This window comes from Castanea sativa, chromosome 1 (genome assembly GCF_040712315.1).
Source record: "Castanea sativa cultivar Marrone di Chiusa Pesio chromosome 1, ASM4071231v1".
In the NCBI taxonomy this organism is placed as follows: Eukaryota; Viridiplantae; Streptophyta; class Magnoliopsida; order Fagales; family Fagaceae; genus Castanea; species Castanea sativa.
Window position 1 is genome coordinate 14,032,767 of NC_134013.1, and position 19,379 is coordinate 14,052,145.

Genomic DNA, 19,379 nt, shown 5'->3' on the forward strand with positions numbered 1-19,379 from the left:
GAAATTCGGAATGATAGTGTTGTTTTAGTATCTTGAAAATATTTTACGAACTAGACAGAGGAAAATGTTTTCCAATGTATTTGCACATAATTGCAACCAAACACCTGAAAATAAGCAATTTTTCTGAAAATTACTCAATACATATAAGATTTCTTTTTTCTTTTTCTTTTTGGAGAGAGAGAGAAGAATGGTGTCCAATTGAAAGTCGCACCCACTGCTATTAATAGTATTTCACTTTTTTTATGCATGATATAAAGCAAAAAATCAAAAGCACAAATGAGGGGCCAAAATGGGGTTTTACCCATTTCTCATAAGTTCAATTTTTTTTTTCTAGAACTCGAGTTCATGAAACTTGAGTTCCACTTGAGTATTTTCAAAGAACTCGAGTTCCACAAATTTTTTTTTTTTTTTTAATTTTCAGTTTGCTATAATTCGACTGTCCAAAAATCGAGTTTTAAATTGAAACTCGATTTTTAGAAAATCGAATTTCAAAACAGAAGCATTTTTCTAAATAGTTTCAAACATGGGATATTTTTGCTGAAAAGTTTGTAAAAAATGGACAAATGTCCATTTTGGCCCAAATGGGGCCATATATAGCAAAGAGGCACGAATGACCCAAGTGTAACTCTAGAAAGAGAATGGGTCACTCTTCAATCCTCTGGCATTTCTGGTGGTGGTGGGCCTGGTGGCCCTCATTTGCAACTCAGAAGGGGAATGGGTCAGGGGTTCCATCGGACTATTGGTTTTCCTTCTAGCCTTGTTGCGAAGATTTGGGCTCTACGCGATGGGATTCTCATTGTTAGAAAAGTAGGCAATTGCTAAACTGTTGTTTGATGTAGATGCTATGGAAGTTGTGTGACTTGTGTCCGTTGTTTGTTCTTGTCATGTTCCTAGAACTTTTTTTTTAAAGAAAACTTTAGAGATACAATTATATTTTATATCTATGACATCTCTTAATGATTTTTTTTAATCATTATGCTAAGATACTAATTAGTTTTTGATGTAATAGAGATTAAACTTCAAATTTTTTATTTAACAACAAAAGACCTTTACTAATTGAGCTAACTACAACAATGGATTTCCTTCTTAAATTGGGTTGTAAGCAAGTAAAGGCTGTAAATCACATTGAGCTAACTTATCATAATCCTATCCTAAAATCTAAATCCCAATTGGAATAGGATGTAATGACTTCCCCTGATCTAAAAAGGGCCTATTTATTTAATTACTATCTATTTCTACCAAAAAAATGGTAAATTTATTAACATACCTTGACATTTTTTTTTTTTTTGAGCTAAACAATAGAAACATTCCTTGAGATTTAAGTTAATGTCAATTAGGTCCAAGAATTTTTAAAACTAATCAATTTGGTCTGTAAAGCCAACTTAGTCTCTAATACAATGGGTAAAAATGACTAATTGGCCTAACCATGTTTAGAAAGTAAGTTAACTTTAGGGAAACATCAGGCATGCCAATGGAATTTTATATATAGAGAGAGAGATAATACTATGTGCGGGCTTTTAGATACACAAAATACAATATTTGGACGGTGCTTTTAGATAAGTAATGCCGACCAAAATGGCAAAATTCACATTTCGCCGATAAGTTTTAACAAAATGCTCTTATTATAAAACTATTTAGAGATATGTTCCAATTTTGAAACTCAATTTTTTAAAAATCAAGTTTCGATGAAAAACTCGATTTAACGAAAATCGAGTTACTTGCAAAAACTTACGTACAACTCGAGTTTCATGTAAAGTTTTTGCAATTTTTTTGACTATAACTCGATTTTCAAAAAATTGAGTTTTTCATTGAAACTTGTTTTTTAGAAAATGAAGTAAAATAAGGCATATTCCTAAATTGTTTTAGAACAGAAACATTTTACTACTTGTTTTGGACTAAATGGGTATTTTGACATTTTGGCCAAGTAATGCTTAATCATGCTGTTAGAAAGATACTCAACAAACACAACACAACACAACATAAAGCCTGGAATGCCATGAATGACCCCCACAAGTGTCAGCAGTTCAAATTGCCACGCAAAACGAACATAACACTACGTGTCATTCATTTCTCAACACTGAACTAGTAAAAATACCTAGCTACATATAGCTACCATACACGGTCCACATTCATATCCTAAAAATTTGCAAGTGGAACACAATTCAATTCACACACAAACTGAAAAAGTAAAACAATGGAAATGGAAAAAGAAAAGGAAAAGGAGAGAGATAAGGAGGAGGACGTTGAGAACCAGAAGCAAGCGCCAAACATAACGCCAATGAAAGCAGTAACCCATGATGCTTACGGTGGAGGAATGTATGGTACTGAACCAGGCCAACCAAAGAAACCAGTAAAGCCACCAGCCAGTGAAACCCAGAGTGCTGATGGGCCTGTTGAGGCCACCCCAAAGCCCAAGCACACCCCTCCTCCCTCCACTGGTGATCGAGATATTGATATCACTGGCCAATCTTACATTCAGTAACTATTTTGAGAATTAACTGTTTCTGTGTTAGAATTCCAGTTTCTTTTATATTTCTTTTGTATTTTGGCTTTTGTTCTAGTTGATATTCATCAACTTTGTTGTTAATCTACGCGTTTGTTTACTTCAAATTTGACCAAAGTTTAATTATACACACACACACACACACACATACATATATGGTCCTGTGAAAAACGAAGACACTGGATGAAATTGAAATTTGCAAGATGGCATTAGATCATGAGAAGGATATTGTATGTGTTCCTTGAGTGTAATTGAAATTATAAAGATCACTACTGTAATTGGAAGTTTTGGACAGAGAAGGAAGGAAGAAAATATGAGGCACATGATCGAAGATAGTATGGGATTTTAGTTAATTTGGTTGTTCATCACGATATGTCGTGACTCGTGATTGAGGAATAACATAGATTGAATATTTAAGACTAAGTTTTGAGTCTTGAATTCTGTTGGAGTGGTGGTTAGTAGCGGTGATAACTGAATGCTAATTATACTGTCCAGATTACGGGCATTAGAAGATGCAATCAACAATGCAATATAAAATAAAATAATATGTCCCAAATATTTTATTTATATAATTGTATTTAAATTTGTTGTAGAAATCAATTATTCTAAAAATTAAACATTTGCAAAGTTAAGATTATTGTTTATTTTTTCAAATCAATCATATGACAATTTAAAGAAAGATAATAAAGAAAGCATTTTTGTATTTCAATTGCATAACAAATATATATATTTACTATTTACGTATCAAAGAGACGGATAATTAATAAATTTTTTTGGCAAAGACTTGTTTGAGAGTGAGAGAGAGAGAGAGATTTGGAGTGGGGGTTTGTTTGTTTTTTTAAAACTATTGTGTGCATTAATAGAGGTTTTTTATTATCATTTTTTAAAATATACTTATAACAAATTACAATACTTTTAGAGTGACTAGGAATAATAAGATATAGCTATTCTTAAGGATCAATCTTAAAAGAGCAATTTATTTGTATGCGATAAAAATGAAACTTAATAATAATTTCATATAGATAATCATTCAATTATAATATTTATTCTTGTATACCAAATATAATATTTATTTGTTTTTTTTTTTTTAAAGATCTATTCTTTCATACTAAATATGTTCAAATTTTATGAGTTTTTTTTTTCCCTAAATAAACCTTGTGCATATTAGCGAAATGACAAAATTTAGCTACAAAATCGGTTATTGCCTAAGGTTACAAATTTACTCAATATATTTTTATTAGAAGTGAATTTTAACAAATCCATCATTAGATTACATCTTTTTCTTATATTCTCCATGTTTGCAAAATTTAGAGAAAATTAAAGATCAGTAGCTATGTCGTCAATAAATTTTTAAAATTGGAAGTTTTTGTGGTTTAAAATTATGCGCAAAATATAAACTTATAGATCATATAGTAAATAGTAATCGATTGATATAAAATTTGACATGTGTATTAAGAGTGTAAAGAACATGCAACTTAACGTTTAAATTTTCAAAAAATGTAGTGATATTTATTTTATTGAGTAAGGTTATAACTTAAAGTTATAACTAATTTTGTAACTAAACTTTGTCCTTAGTGAAAATCATAGAGAATGGTCTCATTTTAAAATTTCATTTTAAGATTTTACTTGGGTTCTATTTAAGTCAAACATTAGCGTGTCAAAATAAGTTAACTTTGCTATATTTCACTCGGTGCTTGGACCAAAGTGGCTGCAACTATCCTTTAAACCATCCTCCTAATAATGTGTTACCCTATTTTATATAATACTCTTTTACTAAGAGAATTAGAGTTCAAATTCTTCTCCTCAATTAAAATATAAAATAAATATAAAAATAAAATATAGCAGCCGTCTTTTATTCTCATCAAAGCCTCCCTCAATCAAAACAAAAAAGAATCAATAGACAACAGAAGATTTGAATGCTATAAGAATGGGTTTAGAAAATGAAAATCTAGCCCTCATCTCTTCAGACCTAACTTATGACCAAAAAAAAGTCCAACACCCATACCATATAGTTTATACCAAACAGGTTTCCTGTCTAGTCGATGCTGTAATTTTCACCGGACCGAAAGGCCTGGCATTTTTTGTTTTTATAAGGGGAATTTAAATGTTTACTTTCACTCTAATAGTTTTTTTTTTTTTCCTGATCCAACATATTTCATGATTTAATGGAACGTGTGACACATAACACATTGCAAGGGAAAGTCTCTTTCATCTCTGGCACTTGAAACCGGCCAGTGCGGCCCCACATTGATCAATCTCAAACCTAAGGGAAAAGTAATAGAAATGAAAATTACATATTTCAGAAAGTGATCCCATTTGAATGTCAGCAAGCAATATTGCTGATTCATCTGAAAATTCATAATTAAGTGTTGTGAAAGCGAACTGATATATATATCTCAACTAACAAACACATTCAAGTGGGAAAAGTAAGTGATGCATGTGCAAAGCCAAGACCATCTTTAATTGATTGTTCTTTAAGTCTAATGATGTCAAGCTTCAAATGCTATGAGAAATATATGCTCGCTTTTGAAGCATATCATAAAAATTAAAAATACATACATACATATATATATATATATATATATATATATATATAATCAACAGAAATGATAAATATAACGTCGCATCAGCTACCTACGAGAGATTAAGCATTATGTTTAGTTTGTTTACTAAACAAAAGACAAAATACTTTTAGGTTGAGATTGGTTGTGGTTGGCAAAGTCCTCAGCTAGAATCACATAATCAACCATCCTCTCCTCCTATTTTTTCAGATATTCTCGGTGTTTTTTTTTTTTAAGTAAATTGCAATTACATTCTTAAAGTTTTGGATTATTTGAATTTTAACTTTTGAAGTTTAAAAAATTAAATTTTACATTTAGAAGTTTGATTCTGTAAACAAAATTTCATTTTCTGTTAATTTTGGTTGTTGAGTGACATGCTAGCGCTGATGTGTACGAGTTTACTCTACAATTTATTCTATTTGATTTTTTATAAGTATGACAATATTTCAATTTATGACATTCACCCTAATTTTATAATAATTGATTTTTTTTCACATTTAGTCAAGGAGCCCATTTGGATAGGCTATTTTAAAAGTCTCAACACGTGTTTTTATTAAAAACGCAAATACGCATGCATTTGGCATTGTGGTCTTCCTAGAAATTGCGTTCTTTCAAACGCAAAAATATCATGTTTTGAAACTGAAATACTAGCCAACTTTTTTAAAACGGCACTTCAAACGCAGACCTCGTAACACTTTTTAAGGCTTGAATACCTAATATACCCTCACACATTTGCTAAAAGACAAAATCACCCAGCACCACCAGCGATCTCAGGCGGAAGTTACAACAACAGTGGAGAATGAACAAAAGATTAAAAAAAATGAACTTCATCAATCAAGTGTGCAATGAATCAACAAACTCTAAACATATTATGATTTCAAGAGTGTACAAAATATCACTGCCTCAAAACCATCTTATGGACCTCTTTTGAGGGCTCAATGAATGGTACTTCGATGACCTGTTTCCTCTGCCTCTCTCAAGAAACCCAGATTGATTTGGCTTACAAGCAAGGAGAACCTATTGCTACCTGGGTTTCAAAATTCATTGCAAATTGAAAAATGGAAATAAGAAAGCACCACTTGCAGGAACAACATGTCCACTTGCAAACTTGCTCTTTTCTCCATGTTTGCAATAACAAACTGTCCGTGTGAACTGTGAAAGAAATCTCTGGTATCTCTCTCTCTACTATCTCTTTTTCACTTTCATTATTTGTGGTTGATATTAGTTTTGATAATAATACTTTTTTATTTAAAGAAAAGGCTAGAGGGGAAGTGAATATTATTATTACTATTATTATCATGAACTTCTTCAAATATGATAGAATAGAATAATATCATCAGAATAAAGTCTTTTCTTGTCCTTTTTGGTAATTTGCACCAAAGCAACAATTTTAGACTAATACTATATACAAAATTTACCAAACGTTTTAATATAATTTTTAAAATTGTGTTTTCCAACGCACATTTTAAAAATGTGTGAACAAATGTGTGTTGGAAAACACAATTTTAAAAACGCTATTTTTAAAAACGCTCATTTTTAAACAACTTATTCAAACAGACCCAAGATATTATACAAATGCGCCATTTTATGCCCACTTTAGAGTTCTGTCATGGTATACAACTATACATACATTACTTCAAACATTTGGTGCTCTCTCACCTTCACCAATCAAGAAAATGACGCTACCACTTTCTAGCTTGATGCGTTGAGTAGTTGAACAATTCACCGTCCACGTAGCGAAGTCCGCGAATAGGTGTATTGGATGGGCAAAACTGTCCAAGAAACTTATACTATGTAATCATCATATGTAAATGTAATAACAAAGGGTCCGGTAGTGTTATATATCTGTGGGGTAGAAGAAAACGCGTTATAGGTTATGAATATGATGGTATAAGAACAAGATACGATTTTCTAACCCAAAACCCACGTTCTTTTAACAATATGTCCATCACAATTTATCCAATATATATTGTTTTAACACGTTGTTTTAACAATATGATATATTGTTTTGTTTTAAACCCAAAACCCTAAATTTAGGTATTCTAAATGGTAGAAATTGAAGAGAGAACAAAAAAAAATGGGCCAAATATTAAGAAGAAGAAAAGAGGGAAAAATCGACCTGTTGGTCTGCGAAATTCGGTGGGTCCTTCATATTTATTTGTCAAGAAGGAAGTCTGAGTTTGTGAATGATAGAATAAGTTGCAATATTACTGGTTTTAATTTTGTATTGGTTTGTGAATTTCTTATTTGTAAATTTATTTTGTAATTTTTTTAATTAAAAAATGTCGTGTCATTAAAAAAATATCAAGTCATTGTTCTGTTAGCCACGTAAATAACACTACTAACAGCCGTTAGTAAAAGAACTAATACAACTCATATTTTAAACTTAAGGAACCAATTGTGCTCAGTTAAAACTTAGGGGACCTACATTGTAGTTTCACATATATATATATATATATATATATATATATATATATGATCATCACAAGTCTTGGTTCAAAATACAAAACATTATGAGAAAAAAATAATCAATTTCCGAAGGATTATTTTTGTCGGATTGAATTTTCTCATATTCGTAGGCAAGATTAGATAATAGACCAACTCATTTATTAGCAAAACATGTTTTAGGTACTATTAATTTCTCTATTTGGATTAAAAAGAGTTCTTATTTCTTAGAGCAAGTTATTCTCCAAAATGTACTTACTTTTTCAAATTTTAAATAAAGTTTCCAGTCATAAAAAAAAAATCACTTCCATCAGTCTCAAGCCGAGTCTGCGGACTTCCAAGCAAGTCTCTGTGCTTTAATTTCGTCAAAAACATTATCAAATGCTCCTTCAATCTCAACTTTCCAACTCCATTCATAAAATTCCATTCAATCAAAATGATGAACCAACTAATTAAAAATTGTCTTTTAAGGCACAAAGGAAGGGTTGATTGAAGTCTTCATTGTCATATTTTTCGCGACAAAATATTACTTCGCATGGTAGCTTCTGTATATTTTTTTTTTTTTTTTTTTTTAAATCAGAAAGATGTCATAAACTTTATCCACGTGATGATTAACATTTCCTAATTTCATAATTGGACTTGGGTATGGTCCAAACTTTACCGTAATACTTGTCATTGGTCATGGAATTCTAGTCAGCATTCCACTCTCTTAGAAATCCAATGTTGAATGGTAAGTACTGGTCAACCATGCATCTAACCCAAAAAAAAAATTTATAAGGCTACAAATTTAGAGGCAACTATTTCATGCAGTTGATTGTAATTTGTGAGTAGTGAAAAAAATGTAGTGAGTCTATATAAAAATGATGGGCAACTAATTACATTCTATCACATGAGATAGTTATAGGAAAAAGTATAATTAAATTTGTGGTTCTAAAATAGCTCATCTAACTATTCAAAGGGAAAAAACAAGAATAATATATATTTTTTATTTTAAAAATCAAGATCATATTCAACTTGATTAATTTTTTTTAGGTGCTTTTTTTCAAGTACATCCTTTTTTTTCTAAATACGGTACTTTTATTCAATTTATTTATTTATTTTAAATAAAGTAATTATTGATAAAAACGTGGATATCAATTTAGGGCTTGTTTAGCAATATAATTTAAATACAATTTTCTGTTTTCAAATACAAAAAATTGTGGACTCCACAAAAAAAATATTTGTTTGGCATTTATCCTCTATTATACTCTAAAAACAATTTTAGGAAATTAATCTCCAAATTCATTGTAGAGAACAATTTGTTTTGAAAAAAAAAAACCTTTAAGGGTGTTTTTGTGTTAAGATTCAAATTTTAAACTTACTATTAATTAAAACAATAATGTTGTTGCTCTCTCTCTCTCTCTCTCTCTCTCTCTCTCTCTCTCTCTCTCTCTCTCTCTCTCTCTCTCTCTCTCTCTCTCTCTCTCTCTCTCTCTCTCTCCACCACTACACTAGTTGATTATATCCTGGCCTCCATGGGCATCGGCCATTGTTGGGTTTTGACTCTTTTGAGCAGGATGCGATTTTGCAACAAGTTTTAAGTGGGGTGCGGTCTTGACCTCCATGGTTACCAATTGCAGTTGGGCTTTCTTTTGTTGCCAAATTTGTGGTCAATTTTGCAGCAACTAGATTCTTGGTCTACACTCACACACACACTCTCTCTATCATTTAAGGGGGTGTTTGGGAGAGTAGTTTGAGTTATGTTGTTTAGGTGTTTTTGATATACGTGTGGGTGAAAAAGTGTATTGAAATATGTGTAATGTTGTTTAAAATGTGAAAAAGGTTGCTAGAACTCATCTCCCAAACAGGGCCTAAATCTCCACCTATATTGTGGTATTTTTTTTATTGCATGAGAAATTGAGAACAATTTTTAAGATGAACAAACATGCAAAATACATGGATTTGTGTTTTCCGGTGAGAAAACTCCTTTGTTTTCAAAATAGTGTGGAAATTATTTTCAAAAAATTGAATTTGAAATTAGTTTTCAGATAATAATTTTTACATTATTAGAGAAAGACTTGCTAGGAGGAGTTCTTGATCTAGGCCTATAACTATCATCATCTTCAAATGGGGACCCCGAGCTTGACAGAGACTCTCTCCTTTGCTTACGACGTAACTTCCTTTGCAAATGATCAACCTCCCGTTGCAAATTTCTAGTATCATCCCCATGTGAAACATGACTGCCAGTTCTAGACTGGCTTCTACTGGTGTGATTCGTATGCACACTCACTTCATGATCTCTCCTTCTTTATACGTTTACAAAATGGTCATGACGTTGAGATCCCACAAACTTTTCTCAGTTTGGCCCTGAACCCACCATGATTGCACAAGCTCAAGAGTGTTTAAGATTTCCCACAAACGGCACCAGTTGTAAGGACAAGAATTGGTACGAAGCCCAATGGGTTTGAACAATGACACAATTGGCCCACAGCTATGAATTTGTAAGAGAATGGGTCTAATATTAAACGTTCAGTGAGTCCAATAAGAATCACTACGGGTTAGTTTAATTTAGGAATGAATGTAAATAACAAGTTGAAAAGAAAAACACTCCTTGGTCAAGTTCGAGGATGGTATGTTCTTGTATATATTTCTTAAACTTATACAAATATTCAAGTTCTTAGTTACAAAAAGGTTTTTTTCTCTTCTTTTTTCGATCTCCCTTCTGTAAGGGACTCCTTTCTCTTTTATACTCCTCCCTTCCTTTCCTCTTAGCCTTCTACCTGTTGATCAAGTAACTCATCTTCTTGATACTTGTCCCATCATAACCTTTTTTAAGTCCTTGGTGGGTAGCTGTAAGGCTAGAAGTCATTGTTCAGGTATCACCTCCACATTAATGAGGCTAGTTGTTTAAGTATAGAGCATTCAATATGGTGACAGTAGCTTTATTCCCAGATATTTCTTAATTCCTTGTTGACTCTCCTCTCTCCAAAGCTTATCCTCCTTCCGAGCATGGTTGTCCCCTTCCCAATACTTGTTGGGTGATCAGATTTTAGGCTTCTACTCTGTTTCCAGAGGAGGTTTGTCTCCTCGGACAATATCTCCTGCTTATCCTGACCAACTCTTGTCCTCGGCTTGACAACCTACTTGCCTTTACTAATACTTGTTTGTCTTGGAGCTCATTAACGTCCTCGGACACAGCCCACAACCCAATACCCTTATCCGAGCTATTGAACTCCACAATACTCTAATAACATTTTTAGGAAATTAATCTCCAGATTCATTGTAGAGAACAATTTGTTTTGAAAAAAAAAAAAAACTATAAGGGTGTTTTTTTGTTAAGATTCAAATTTTTAAACTTACTGTTAATTAAAACAATAATGTTGTTGTTATCTCACTCTCTCTCTCTCTCTCTCTCTCTCTTTCTCTCAACCGAGAACCACCACTACACTAGTTGATTATATCTTGGCCTCCATGGGCACCAACCATCGCTGGGTTTTGACTCTTTTGAGTAGGGTGCGATTTTGCGACAAGTTTTAAGTAGGGTGCGGTCTTGACCTCCATGGTTGTCGATTGTTGTTGGGCTTCTTTTTGTTGCCAAATTTGTGGTTGGTTTCGCAGCAACTAGATTCTTGGTCTACACTCACACACACACACACACTCTCTCTCATTTTGTTCTCCACATATATTGTGGTATTTTTTTATTGCATGAGAAATTGAGAACAAATTTTAAGATGAACAAACATGCAAATTAGATGGATTTTTGTTTTCCGGTGAGAAAACTCTTTTGTTTTCAAAATTGTGTGGAAGTAATTTTAACATTATAAATGTTTGGTTCTCACTTTTAAGAATAGTTTTCAAAAAAAAAAAAAAAGCTCATGTACTTTTTTTTTGTGGATAATGACAAGTTTCAAATTTAAAATGCAAGAATTTTTTTCTGATAAAAATAAGAAAAATAATATATCTGCAATATTTTTACAACAAATCTTATGTTGTAGGTTGTTACCAGTTGTTATTTATGGATAGAAAAATAATTTTAGTGATAAATTCAAATTAGAACCAATAACAACTAACCACCTATGATTTGTTGTGAAAATATTATAAATGTAACACCTCTCTAAAAATAAAATTTTTAATTTTAGAGGAAGAAAAGTTTGGACAAATCCCACTATTTTATTTATTTATAACTATATCATTAAAAACATTTTTTACATCTGTTTCTTCCAGCTCCTTTCAACAAGTTATCCAACATATGGATCGGGTGGTTACTCCAGAAATGAACAGTGATTTACTTGAAGAATTCTCTGATGATGAAGTAAAGACAGCTCTCTTTCAGATGCATCCCACGAAAGCACCCGGCCCAGATGGTATGAATCCACTTTTTTTTCAACATTATTGGCATATTGTAGGTTCTGATGTTACTAGAGCTGTTATGGATTGTCTCAATTCAGAGAGTATGTTAAGTAGTATTAACCTCACCCATATCACTCTTATCCCTAAGAAGAAAAATGCTAAATCTATGTCTCATTTTTGGCCTATTAGTCTATGTAATGTAATTTTCAAGATTGTTTCGAAGGTCTTGGCTAACAGACTGAAGAAGATATTAGGGACGATTATCTCTGATTGTCAGAGTGCGTTTGTGTCTGACAGACTTATCATAGATAATATTCTCATCTCCTTTGAAACTTTACATTACATGAAGACCAAACGGTGGGGTAACACAACTCATATGGCTCTCAAGCTTGATATGAGTAAGGCATACGATAGAATGGAATGGGATTATCTCGAAGCTTTGATGCTTAAAATGGGTTTTCATCCCTGATGGGTGAATTTAGTGATGGTTGGAATTTCTTCAGTTTCATACTCAGTCATTATGAATGGTGTGGCTTCAGGTTATATTAAACCTTCTAGAGGCATTCGACAAGGTGATCCTCTATCTCCTCATTTATTTCTGCTTTGCTCTGAAGGTTTTACTGCACTGATTAGGAATGTAGCTCAGACCAACAGATTGCATGGTATTAGGATATCTAGGAATGCTCCCAAGATTACTCATCTGCTTTTTGCCGACGATAGTCTATTATTTTGTAATGCTTCCATGGAAGAATGCCAGGTTATTAAGGAGATTCTTTGCACATATGAATTGGCATCTGGACAGAAAGTTAATTGTGATAAAACTTCCATATTTTTCAGCAAAAATACCTCGTTGGAAACCAGGGTGGCCATTAGAACTTTCTTGAATGCCACATCCTCAGAGCCTTTTGAAAAGTATCTTGGTCTGCCTCCCATCATTGGCAGAGGAAAGAAGCAAGCTTTTGCCGATATCAAGCTCAAAGTTCAATCTAAACTCAATGGTTGGAAAGGCAAGCTCTTATCACAAGCGGGGAAAGAGGTGTTGATCAAGTTAGTCACTCAAGCAATCCCTATATATGCTATGATTTGTTTCTTACTCCCATTGGGTCTTTGCAATGACCTCAATTCCATGATGGGTCAATTCTGGTGGGGGCAGCAGGGGGAGGAAAAGAAGATACATTGGTTAAGTTGGAAACAACTTTGTTTTGCAAAGAAAGATGGGGGGATGGGTTTCAGAGATTTGAGATGTTTTAATACTGCTTTGCTTGCTAAACAGGGCTGGAGACTTCTACATTGTCATGAATCTCTTTTCTACAAAGTTTTCAAGTCTAAATATTTTCCAAATGAATCTTTTTTGGAAGCATCTATCCCATCTCACTCTTCTTATGCTTGGCGCAGTATTGCTCAATGTCGTGATCTCTTGCTTCAAGGCAGCCGGTGGAGAGTTGGCAATGGAACTTTGATCAGTATATGGCAAGATAAGTGGCTGCCTATGGAGTGTAACCAGAAAATTATTTCCCCTCGTTCCATTTTGCCTCCAACAGCACGAGTTTCAGATTTAATTGATCTTTCTTCATTCCAACCAAGGTGGAAGACATTCTTTATAGATTCTATTTTCTTTTCCTTTGAGGCTGAGATATTAAATCTATTCCTTTGAGCATCAGACAACCATCAGATTCTTTGATATGGGCAAAAAACAGGGCAGGCACATTCACAGTCCGTAGTGCTTATTTTCTTCAAAAAGAGATTGAGGAGGCGGCGACTAGAAATGGAGCTTCATCTTCTAGTACTAGCCGGTTTAACTCATTCTGGAATAGTGTGTGGTCTTCTTTGATTCCACCCAAGATCAAATGTTTTATTTGGAGAGCTTGTAAAGATAGTCTGCCTCTTCGAACCAAGCTTTTTGACAGGAAGATTTCTAACTCATTTTCTTGTGTCTTATGTACTGATGCAGCTGAGTCATGCAGCCACCTTTTATGGGAATGTTCCTTTGCTCAGGCCGTTTGGCTTGAAGCTCCTTTTAGGAACTCTTTCAGCTTCCCTCTGCACACTCAGTTTATTGACATTATAGACGCTGCCATTAAAAAATTGCAATCCCCTGAGTTTGAGATCTTATGTGTGGCATTTTGGATGATCTGGAATTGTCATAACAAAGTTGTTTTTGAAAATTATAATCCTAAACCAGATGGCCTGTGGTCTAGAGCTTCTATTTATACACTGGAATTTATGGAGGTAAACAAGAAACATTTGGTCTCTTCAGCAGCACGGGTCTGTAGGTGGTCTCCTCCTTCCATTGATTCAGTGTTCAAGCTGAATATTGCTATTTCTCAGTCTAAGTCTTCTTCTTTTGTTGGTGTAGGGCTGCTTATTCGGAATTCAAAGGGGGAGGTAATGGCAGCAGCATGTGAACAAGCAAGGAAAGAGCTGAATGCTCTCTGGACAGCAGCTTCTGTGGTACGGATTGCACTTCTTTTTTGCCAAAAAATCAGCTTCACCAAGATCACTGCTGAAAGCAACTTTGCTGAATTGATGGATCTTCTTAACTCAGATAGGACTTGTTCCCTTGAAGTAGCTTGGATTTTGGAGGATATTAAGCTAATTTGTGAACATTTTGTTGATATATCCTTTGTTTCTGTTCCTTTAAAATGTAATCGTGCTACTCTAGCTCTTGCTAGTGTTGCAAAAGAAAATGAGGAGGCCATTGTTTGGATAGAAGAATACCCCTCATTTCTCTTTTCCATTGTACAACATGATATTGAATAAAACCTACTATCGTCTATTCTCAAAAAAAAAAAAAATTTAAACGTCATCAGCAAATAGTAATAGATTTAAATGCGGATCCCACCATTTTCTGATTTCTTTAAAAAAAAAAAAAAAACTCTATTTAAATCCTCTTACAACTTTCTTGTCATCCATGTTATAGTTTATACACAAATAAAGACTGTCCAGTCGAAAAAGCTGGCTAACTCTTTGAACTTCTCTTTAAATTTTTAAAAAAAAAAAATATATATATATATATTTAAAAATAAATAAATAAAATAGAAAGAAATTCCAAGTAAAAATCCCAAAATACCCTCTAAGTTCCTTTTTCTTTTTACAAAGTAAGCGTCAAAAAGACCTGATTATTCCCTCCCTTCTAGTAAGTCACTTTGGGCCCAACCCCAACCCAACTCTACACATCACCTCCACCTCTGGACTCTCCCAACTCCCACTCCTCTTTTTCTTCATCTCCTTAAAATCATCCACACACTGCTTCAACTTCATCTTCTTAACTCGCTTCCTCGACTCAGCGAGTTTTTTTCCGGCGGCTCGGTCAAAAATTTTCTCCCACCCTTTTTCCCAGTCTCCATGAGCGTCGCAGAGCTGAAGCGTCCCGTTCCTCCAGTTGGTCCAGCTCCACCATTTGTAAAGCGATAACATCACGTTGGCCACGCACGTGTCTTGACACGCCGGCGTGCACGGCCTGCACTTCGCCCCACTGAGTGGGCCCGGGCTCGAAATCGCCGCCACCGGAACGCCGTAACTGGACGGCGGAAACGAGTACTTCCGATCGGACACAATGCAGAATGGGAGGCGTTTGGCGATGTAAGGGACGCCGAGGGTGCTGAGTTGGGCCTTGAACGATGTCTCCGAGTTGAGTTGGCGGTTCCCGGCCGAGTCGAGCTTCGGGATTAGCGCGAGTCGCGAGAGTGCCACCGTGGAGGTGTTGAAATCGCCGATTCCGAGTCGGTCGTTGAGTCCGCCGAATGTGGATCCGGGTGGGACCAAGTATTTGCCCGGGACGAAGTTTCTCGGGTCGAGCGGGGCGTTCCAGTACCCGTCGACTCGGGTTCGGACTATCCAGTCGTATTTGAACTTTTTTTCTTCTTGGTACGCTTTGATCATTGTTAGGCAACCCTCCACCAGGTTGAAGTATTGCAAGAGGCCCTGAAATGAAAAGAATTGTAAATAAGGGGGCTTTGTTGCAATTAAGAAAAATTGAAATGTAGTAGTGTCGCTGCCGCAATCCACGTAGATTGTGAGTGGGACACCGTAACGACAAGCGGGATACGCAACCCTGTTGTGTACCACATTAAATATACTATATATATATATATATATATATATATATATAAAATAGTGTTTACTCAGAATTTTGACTTTCGTAGTTTAAGACTTTAAGTTCTATTTGTACCAATCAAAAGAGTTAGGTTATTCTAATAAAATTCAACCCCCAAAAAATAAAAAGTTAGAATTAAAAACTCTACGTATGGCTGGTTGAAAAGGAAGCGCTCAACTTCAATAGGAGAATATCAGTGGAGGAAAGAAAAAATAAAATAACAAAATTTGGTTAAAGTTTCTTAAGTGTTATTTTAAAAATTTTTCTTTTAAGGTTCAACCATGTAATTATTTAATTAAAAAATATTTTTTCATTCCATGAAAAAAAATTACATGATAAAATTTTAAGAGGAGAAACTTAAAAAATAATACTTAAATACTATATCTAAGTCTTGTCTAATGTAAAATAATTAAAAACACATTCATTGAATTTGGGCAACTTCTTTGGAATTATGCCATGGACAATTTTTTTTTTTTTGACCAATCCACTTTTGAAAAATCTCCATTTAACTTATTAGGTGACAATTATAAAAAATGTCATATAAACGAGTAATTCTAAAATATTCTTGAGGTATGGTGAATGATGCTCTCACTTTTCGCATTTAGAATAAGATCCATCATAAATATAAAGAATATCATTTCACTATACTTTCGAAGTATCTAAATATTTTCCTATATTAACAGATACCTTAATAAACCATATTAAAAAAGTTTTGAAATCCTTTAAAAAAAAAAGTTTTGAAATCACTCTCATGAGAAATATAAAAACCTGTCAACAAAATTAATAACTTTATCATTTTATCATAAAAAATTTCTAAAACTAATTTCTAAATCATTGGCCTCGAAGCATTCGTTAACATTTTACTTATAAAATTTTTACTAACTAATATTCTTTAAAGTTTATTATCTAAACAAATCACGAGACCCAATAAAAAAATCTATCTAAAAGCAAGCTAGAGTATGTTCATTATCTAAACAAATCACGAAACCCAATAAAAAAATCTATCTAAAAGCTATCTAGAATAGTACCATTTTCGACGAGTGCGTAGCCAAGTGGCTATATGTCCAATAGAAGTGCCCACAAGTGTACGGTTCTGGTGGAGTATCAATCTAAACAGTTATAATGGGGAGGAATTTTTTTTTATTGGTCGCAAAAGTTAGTGCTTCAATTAGGATATTTGCCATATCCGCAATGTTCCAAAATTTTCGTGCATTGATAAAATAAAATAAAATTGCAACACATTATTTCCGGAAGAGTATTAGTGGTCATGTTGGCGGATTAACAAACAAATAATAATTATTATTAATTTATTATTATGTCAATCTTTGTCGAATCAGATAGATAGATAAATTAAAAATTAAATTTAAAATTAATATATATATATATATATATATATATATTTGGCAAGGTAGATTAACAAACCTGTATGCCGTTGGGCGAGTTGGCCGCCGTGAGGACTCGGAGCTGTGACTCGGTTTCCGGCAAGGTCTTGGGCTCAAAGATTCGAACCGAGGCGAGTCTAGGAGCACTTTTCAAAAGCGAGAACTTGAACGAGTTTTGGTCCAATGGACTGTGCAAAAAAAGATCCGAATTCGGATACACTTTAAGAATCTTCTCCACAATGGACGGTCCGGTTAGCTCGAACCTCCGGGCCCCACCAACCAAACAAACCGCCATTCTCGACCGATCCAACTCGTCCTTCCTCTTCCTCCACCACGACTGAGTCCCCGCCGAGTTTGTCCCATTTGTCACCGAAGAATTCGAATTGGTGACGGACGTTACGTTGTTAGGTTGCGGTGGTGGCGCAAAGGCGTGGCTGATGATAAAATCTCGGATAGGGGCAAAAGAGGAAAACGGATTGTTGGGGGTGGAAGAGAGAGAAATGAAGAGAAAAAGAGAGAGAGGTGGGATTACCAAAAAGAGAAAACGCCAATCAAGATCTGAAAACCATCTCGAAATATGCATGGTGACGATGTTTTTATGGTTTATTATCATCTCTGATTCTTTTCATGGTATTTGTAGGATCTAGGATTTCGTTTTTCTTCCCAAACAAGAGAAATTTTTAAAAATGAAAGGAAAATGAATTCCTTGGGATTGCTTTTTTATTTTCCCGGACTAGTCGGTTTTTCTAATGTCATGAGGAAGATGGCAAAGTCTTTTGGCGTGAATGGGTGTTTAGCTAAGTTGGGAAAATTGTGCTTCATCAAGGGTACTTTCGGAACTATATATTCAATGCTTTCTCATAAAGTAATACCGAAACCGCTTCTGAATTCTGAACTTACGTTATTTAAATGAAAAAAAAATAAAGTTGATCAAAACTGGTAATTACTTTTGATGAATGTGATTACTATTTTTAATCATGACCTTTTTTTAATTTAATCCTAAAAAAGTACGAACTGTGAGGTGGAGGAATTTTTACGACATTCATATCTTGCTTTATTTAATTTAATTTATTTATTTACACGTTATGGGAGTCGTTTTCATGACAAGTTAAGAATGATTTTTTTTTTTTTTACGTCGGTAAGAATGATAATTTTGATATAATAAGCCAGAGTTATCTTGACGGACACCGTAAAGTACCTGTTAACAACATATTTTTAAATAATTTTTTGGTAAATTTTTCAATTTTTTGGCAATTTTTTAGTTTTTGACAATTTTTTTTTATTTCTTTCGGCAATTTTTTTTGAATGAAACATAAAAAATAAAATGTTAACAAACACTGTACGGTGTTTGTTAACATTTCCCAATAAGCAATTAGATATTCTTGATATCGTGTTATATCCATAAAAAGACTAATGAACACTTAGCACGTATGTGCGTCTGTCTGTCAATATTTCATATTCAAATAAGATGATGAAGATCCTCTAAATTCTCTAATCCTCAATGACTTGAAAAAAGACAGAAATAAGTAAAATTAAAAAATACATAACTTCGAGAATGGCCGTGGGGAGGTAGAGTAGTATATGCCTCCACCATTTTCTGTCAGCAGTGATGTCAAATTAGATCGGAAGTCAGAAAACCTTATTTATTTTAGTGTGTATGTAAGTTTGTTTAGCACTTATTTTTTGAGTAATCAATGAACATTTGTTTTAAAAATACAATAATTATCAAATTTATATATATTTTTTTGGTTTTGGCTAAGTTTGAATTCCAATATCTCATTTTAGATGACTATTGACTTTATCAATCTATGTATATATTAATAGACCATGCTCAGAGAAAGTTTAATTAGAATTTTAAATTAGAGTCTAATTTTGTGTCATTTGTTTAAATTGAGTGTAGAAATTGAAGAGTTCAAATACAATTAGATTCTAAATTTGATTTCAATTTGGATCCAACTTTGCACCACTTGTTCATCTAATTTTTTAATTTTTGTAACAAGTAAATTATTGAGTGCAAAAATCGAAGAGTCTAAATTCAATTAAATTTTAAATTATATACATAT

The 19,379-nt window shown here is 33.5% G+C and overlaps 2 protein-coding genes across 2 annotated transcripts; one reads left to right on the top strand and one right to left on the bottom strand.

The window, feature by feature from the left end:
- Positions 1-2,107: 2,107 nt before the first annotated feature.
- Positions 2,108-2,633, top strand: LOC142622669 (uncharacterized). Its single transcript, XM_075796197.1, has one exon. The coding sequence runs from the start codon at positions 2,195-2,197 to the stop codon at positions 2,480-2,482; it is 288 nt and encodes a 95-aa protein (XP_075652312.1). The 5' UTR covers positions 2,108-2,194; the 3' UTR covers positions 2,483-2,633.
- A 12,214-nt stretch (positions 2,634-14,847) lies between these two features.
- Positions 14,848-18,131, bottom strand: LOC142626999 (uncharacterized). Its single transcript, XM_075800774.1, has 2 exons — positions 17,357-18,131; positions 14,848-15,762 (listed from the first exon to the last, which is right to left on the bottom strand). Exons 1-2 carry the CDS (start codon positions 17,927-17,929, stop codon positions 14,980-14,982), a joined length of 1,356 nt encoding a protein of 451 aa, XP_075656889.1. The 5' UTR covers positions 17,930-18,131; the 3' UTR covers positions 14,848-14,979.
- Between the last annotated feature and the right edge of the window lie 1,248 nt (positions 18,132-19,379).

Coding starts and splice junctions, on each gene's coding strand:
- LOC142626999 (XM_075800774.1), bottom strand. CDS start 17,929: ATGATAATAAACCATAAAAACATCGTCACCATGCATATTTCGAGATGG. Junction 15,763..17,356: donor ACTCGCCCAACGGCATACAG/GTTTGTTAATCT, acceptor TTTTCATTTCAG/GGCCTCTTGCAATACTTCAA.
- LOC142622669 (XM_075796197.1), top strand. CDS start 2,195: ATGGAAATGGAAAAAGAAAAGGAAAAGGAGAGAGATAAGGAGGAGGAC.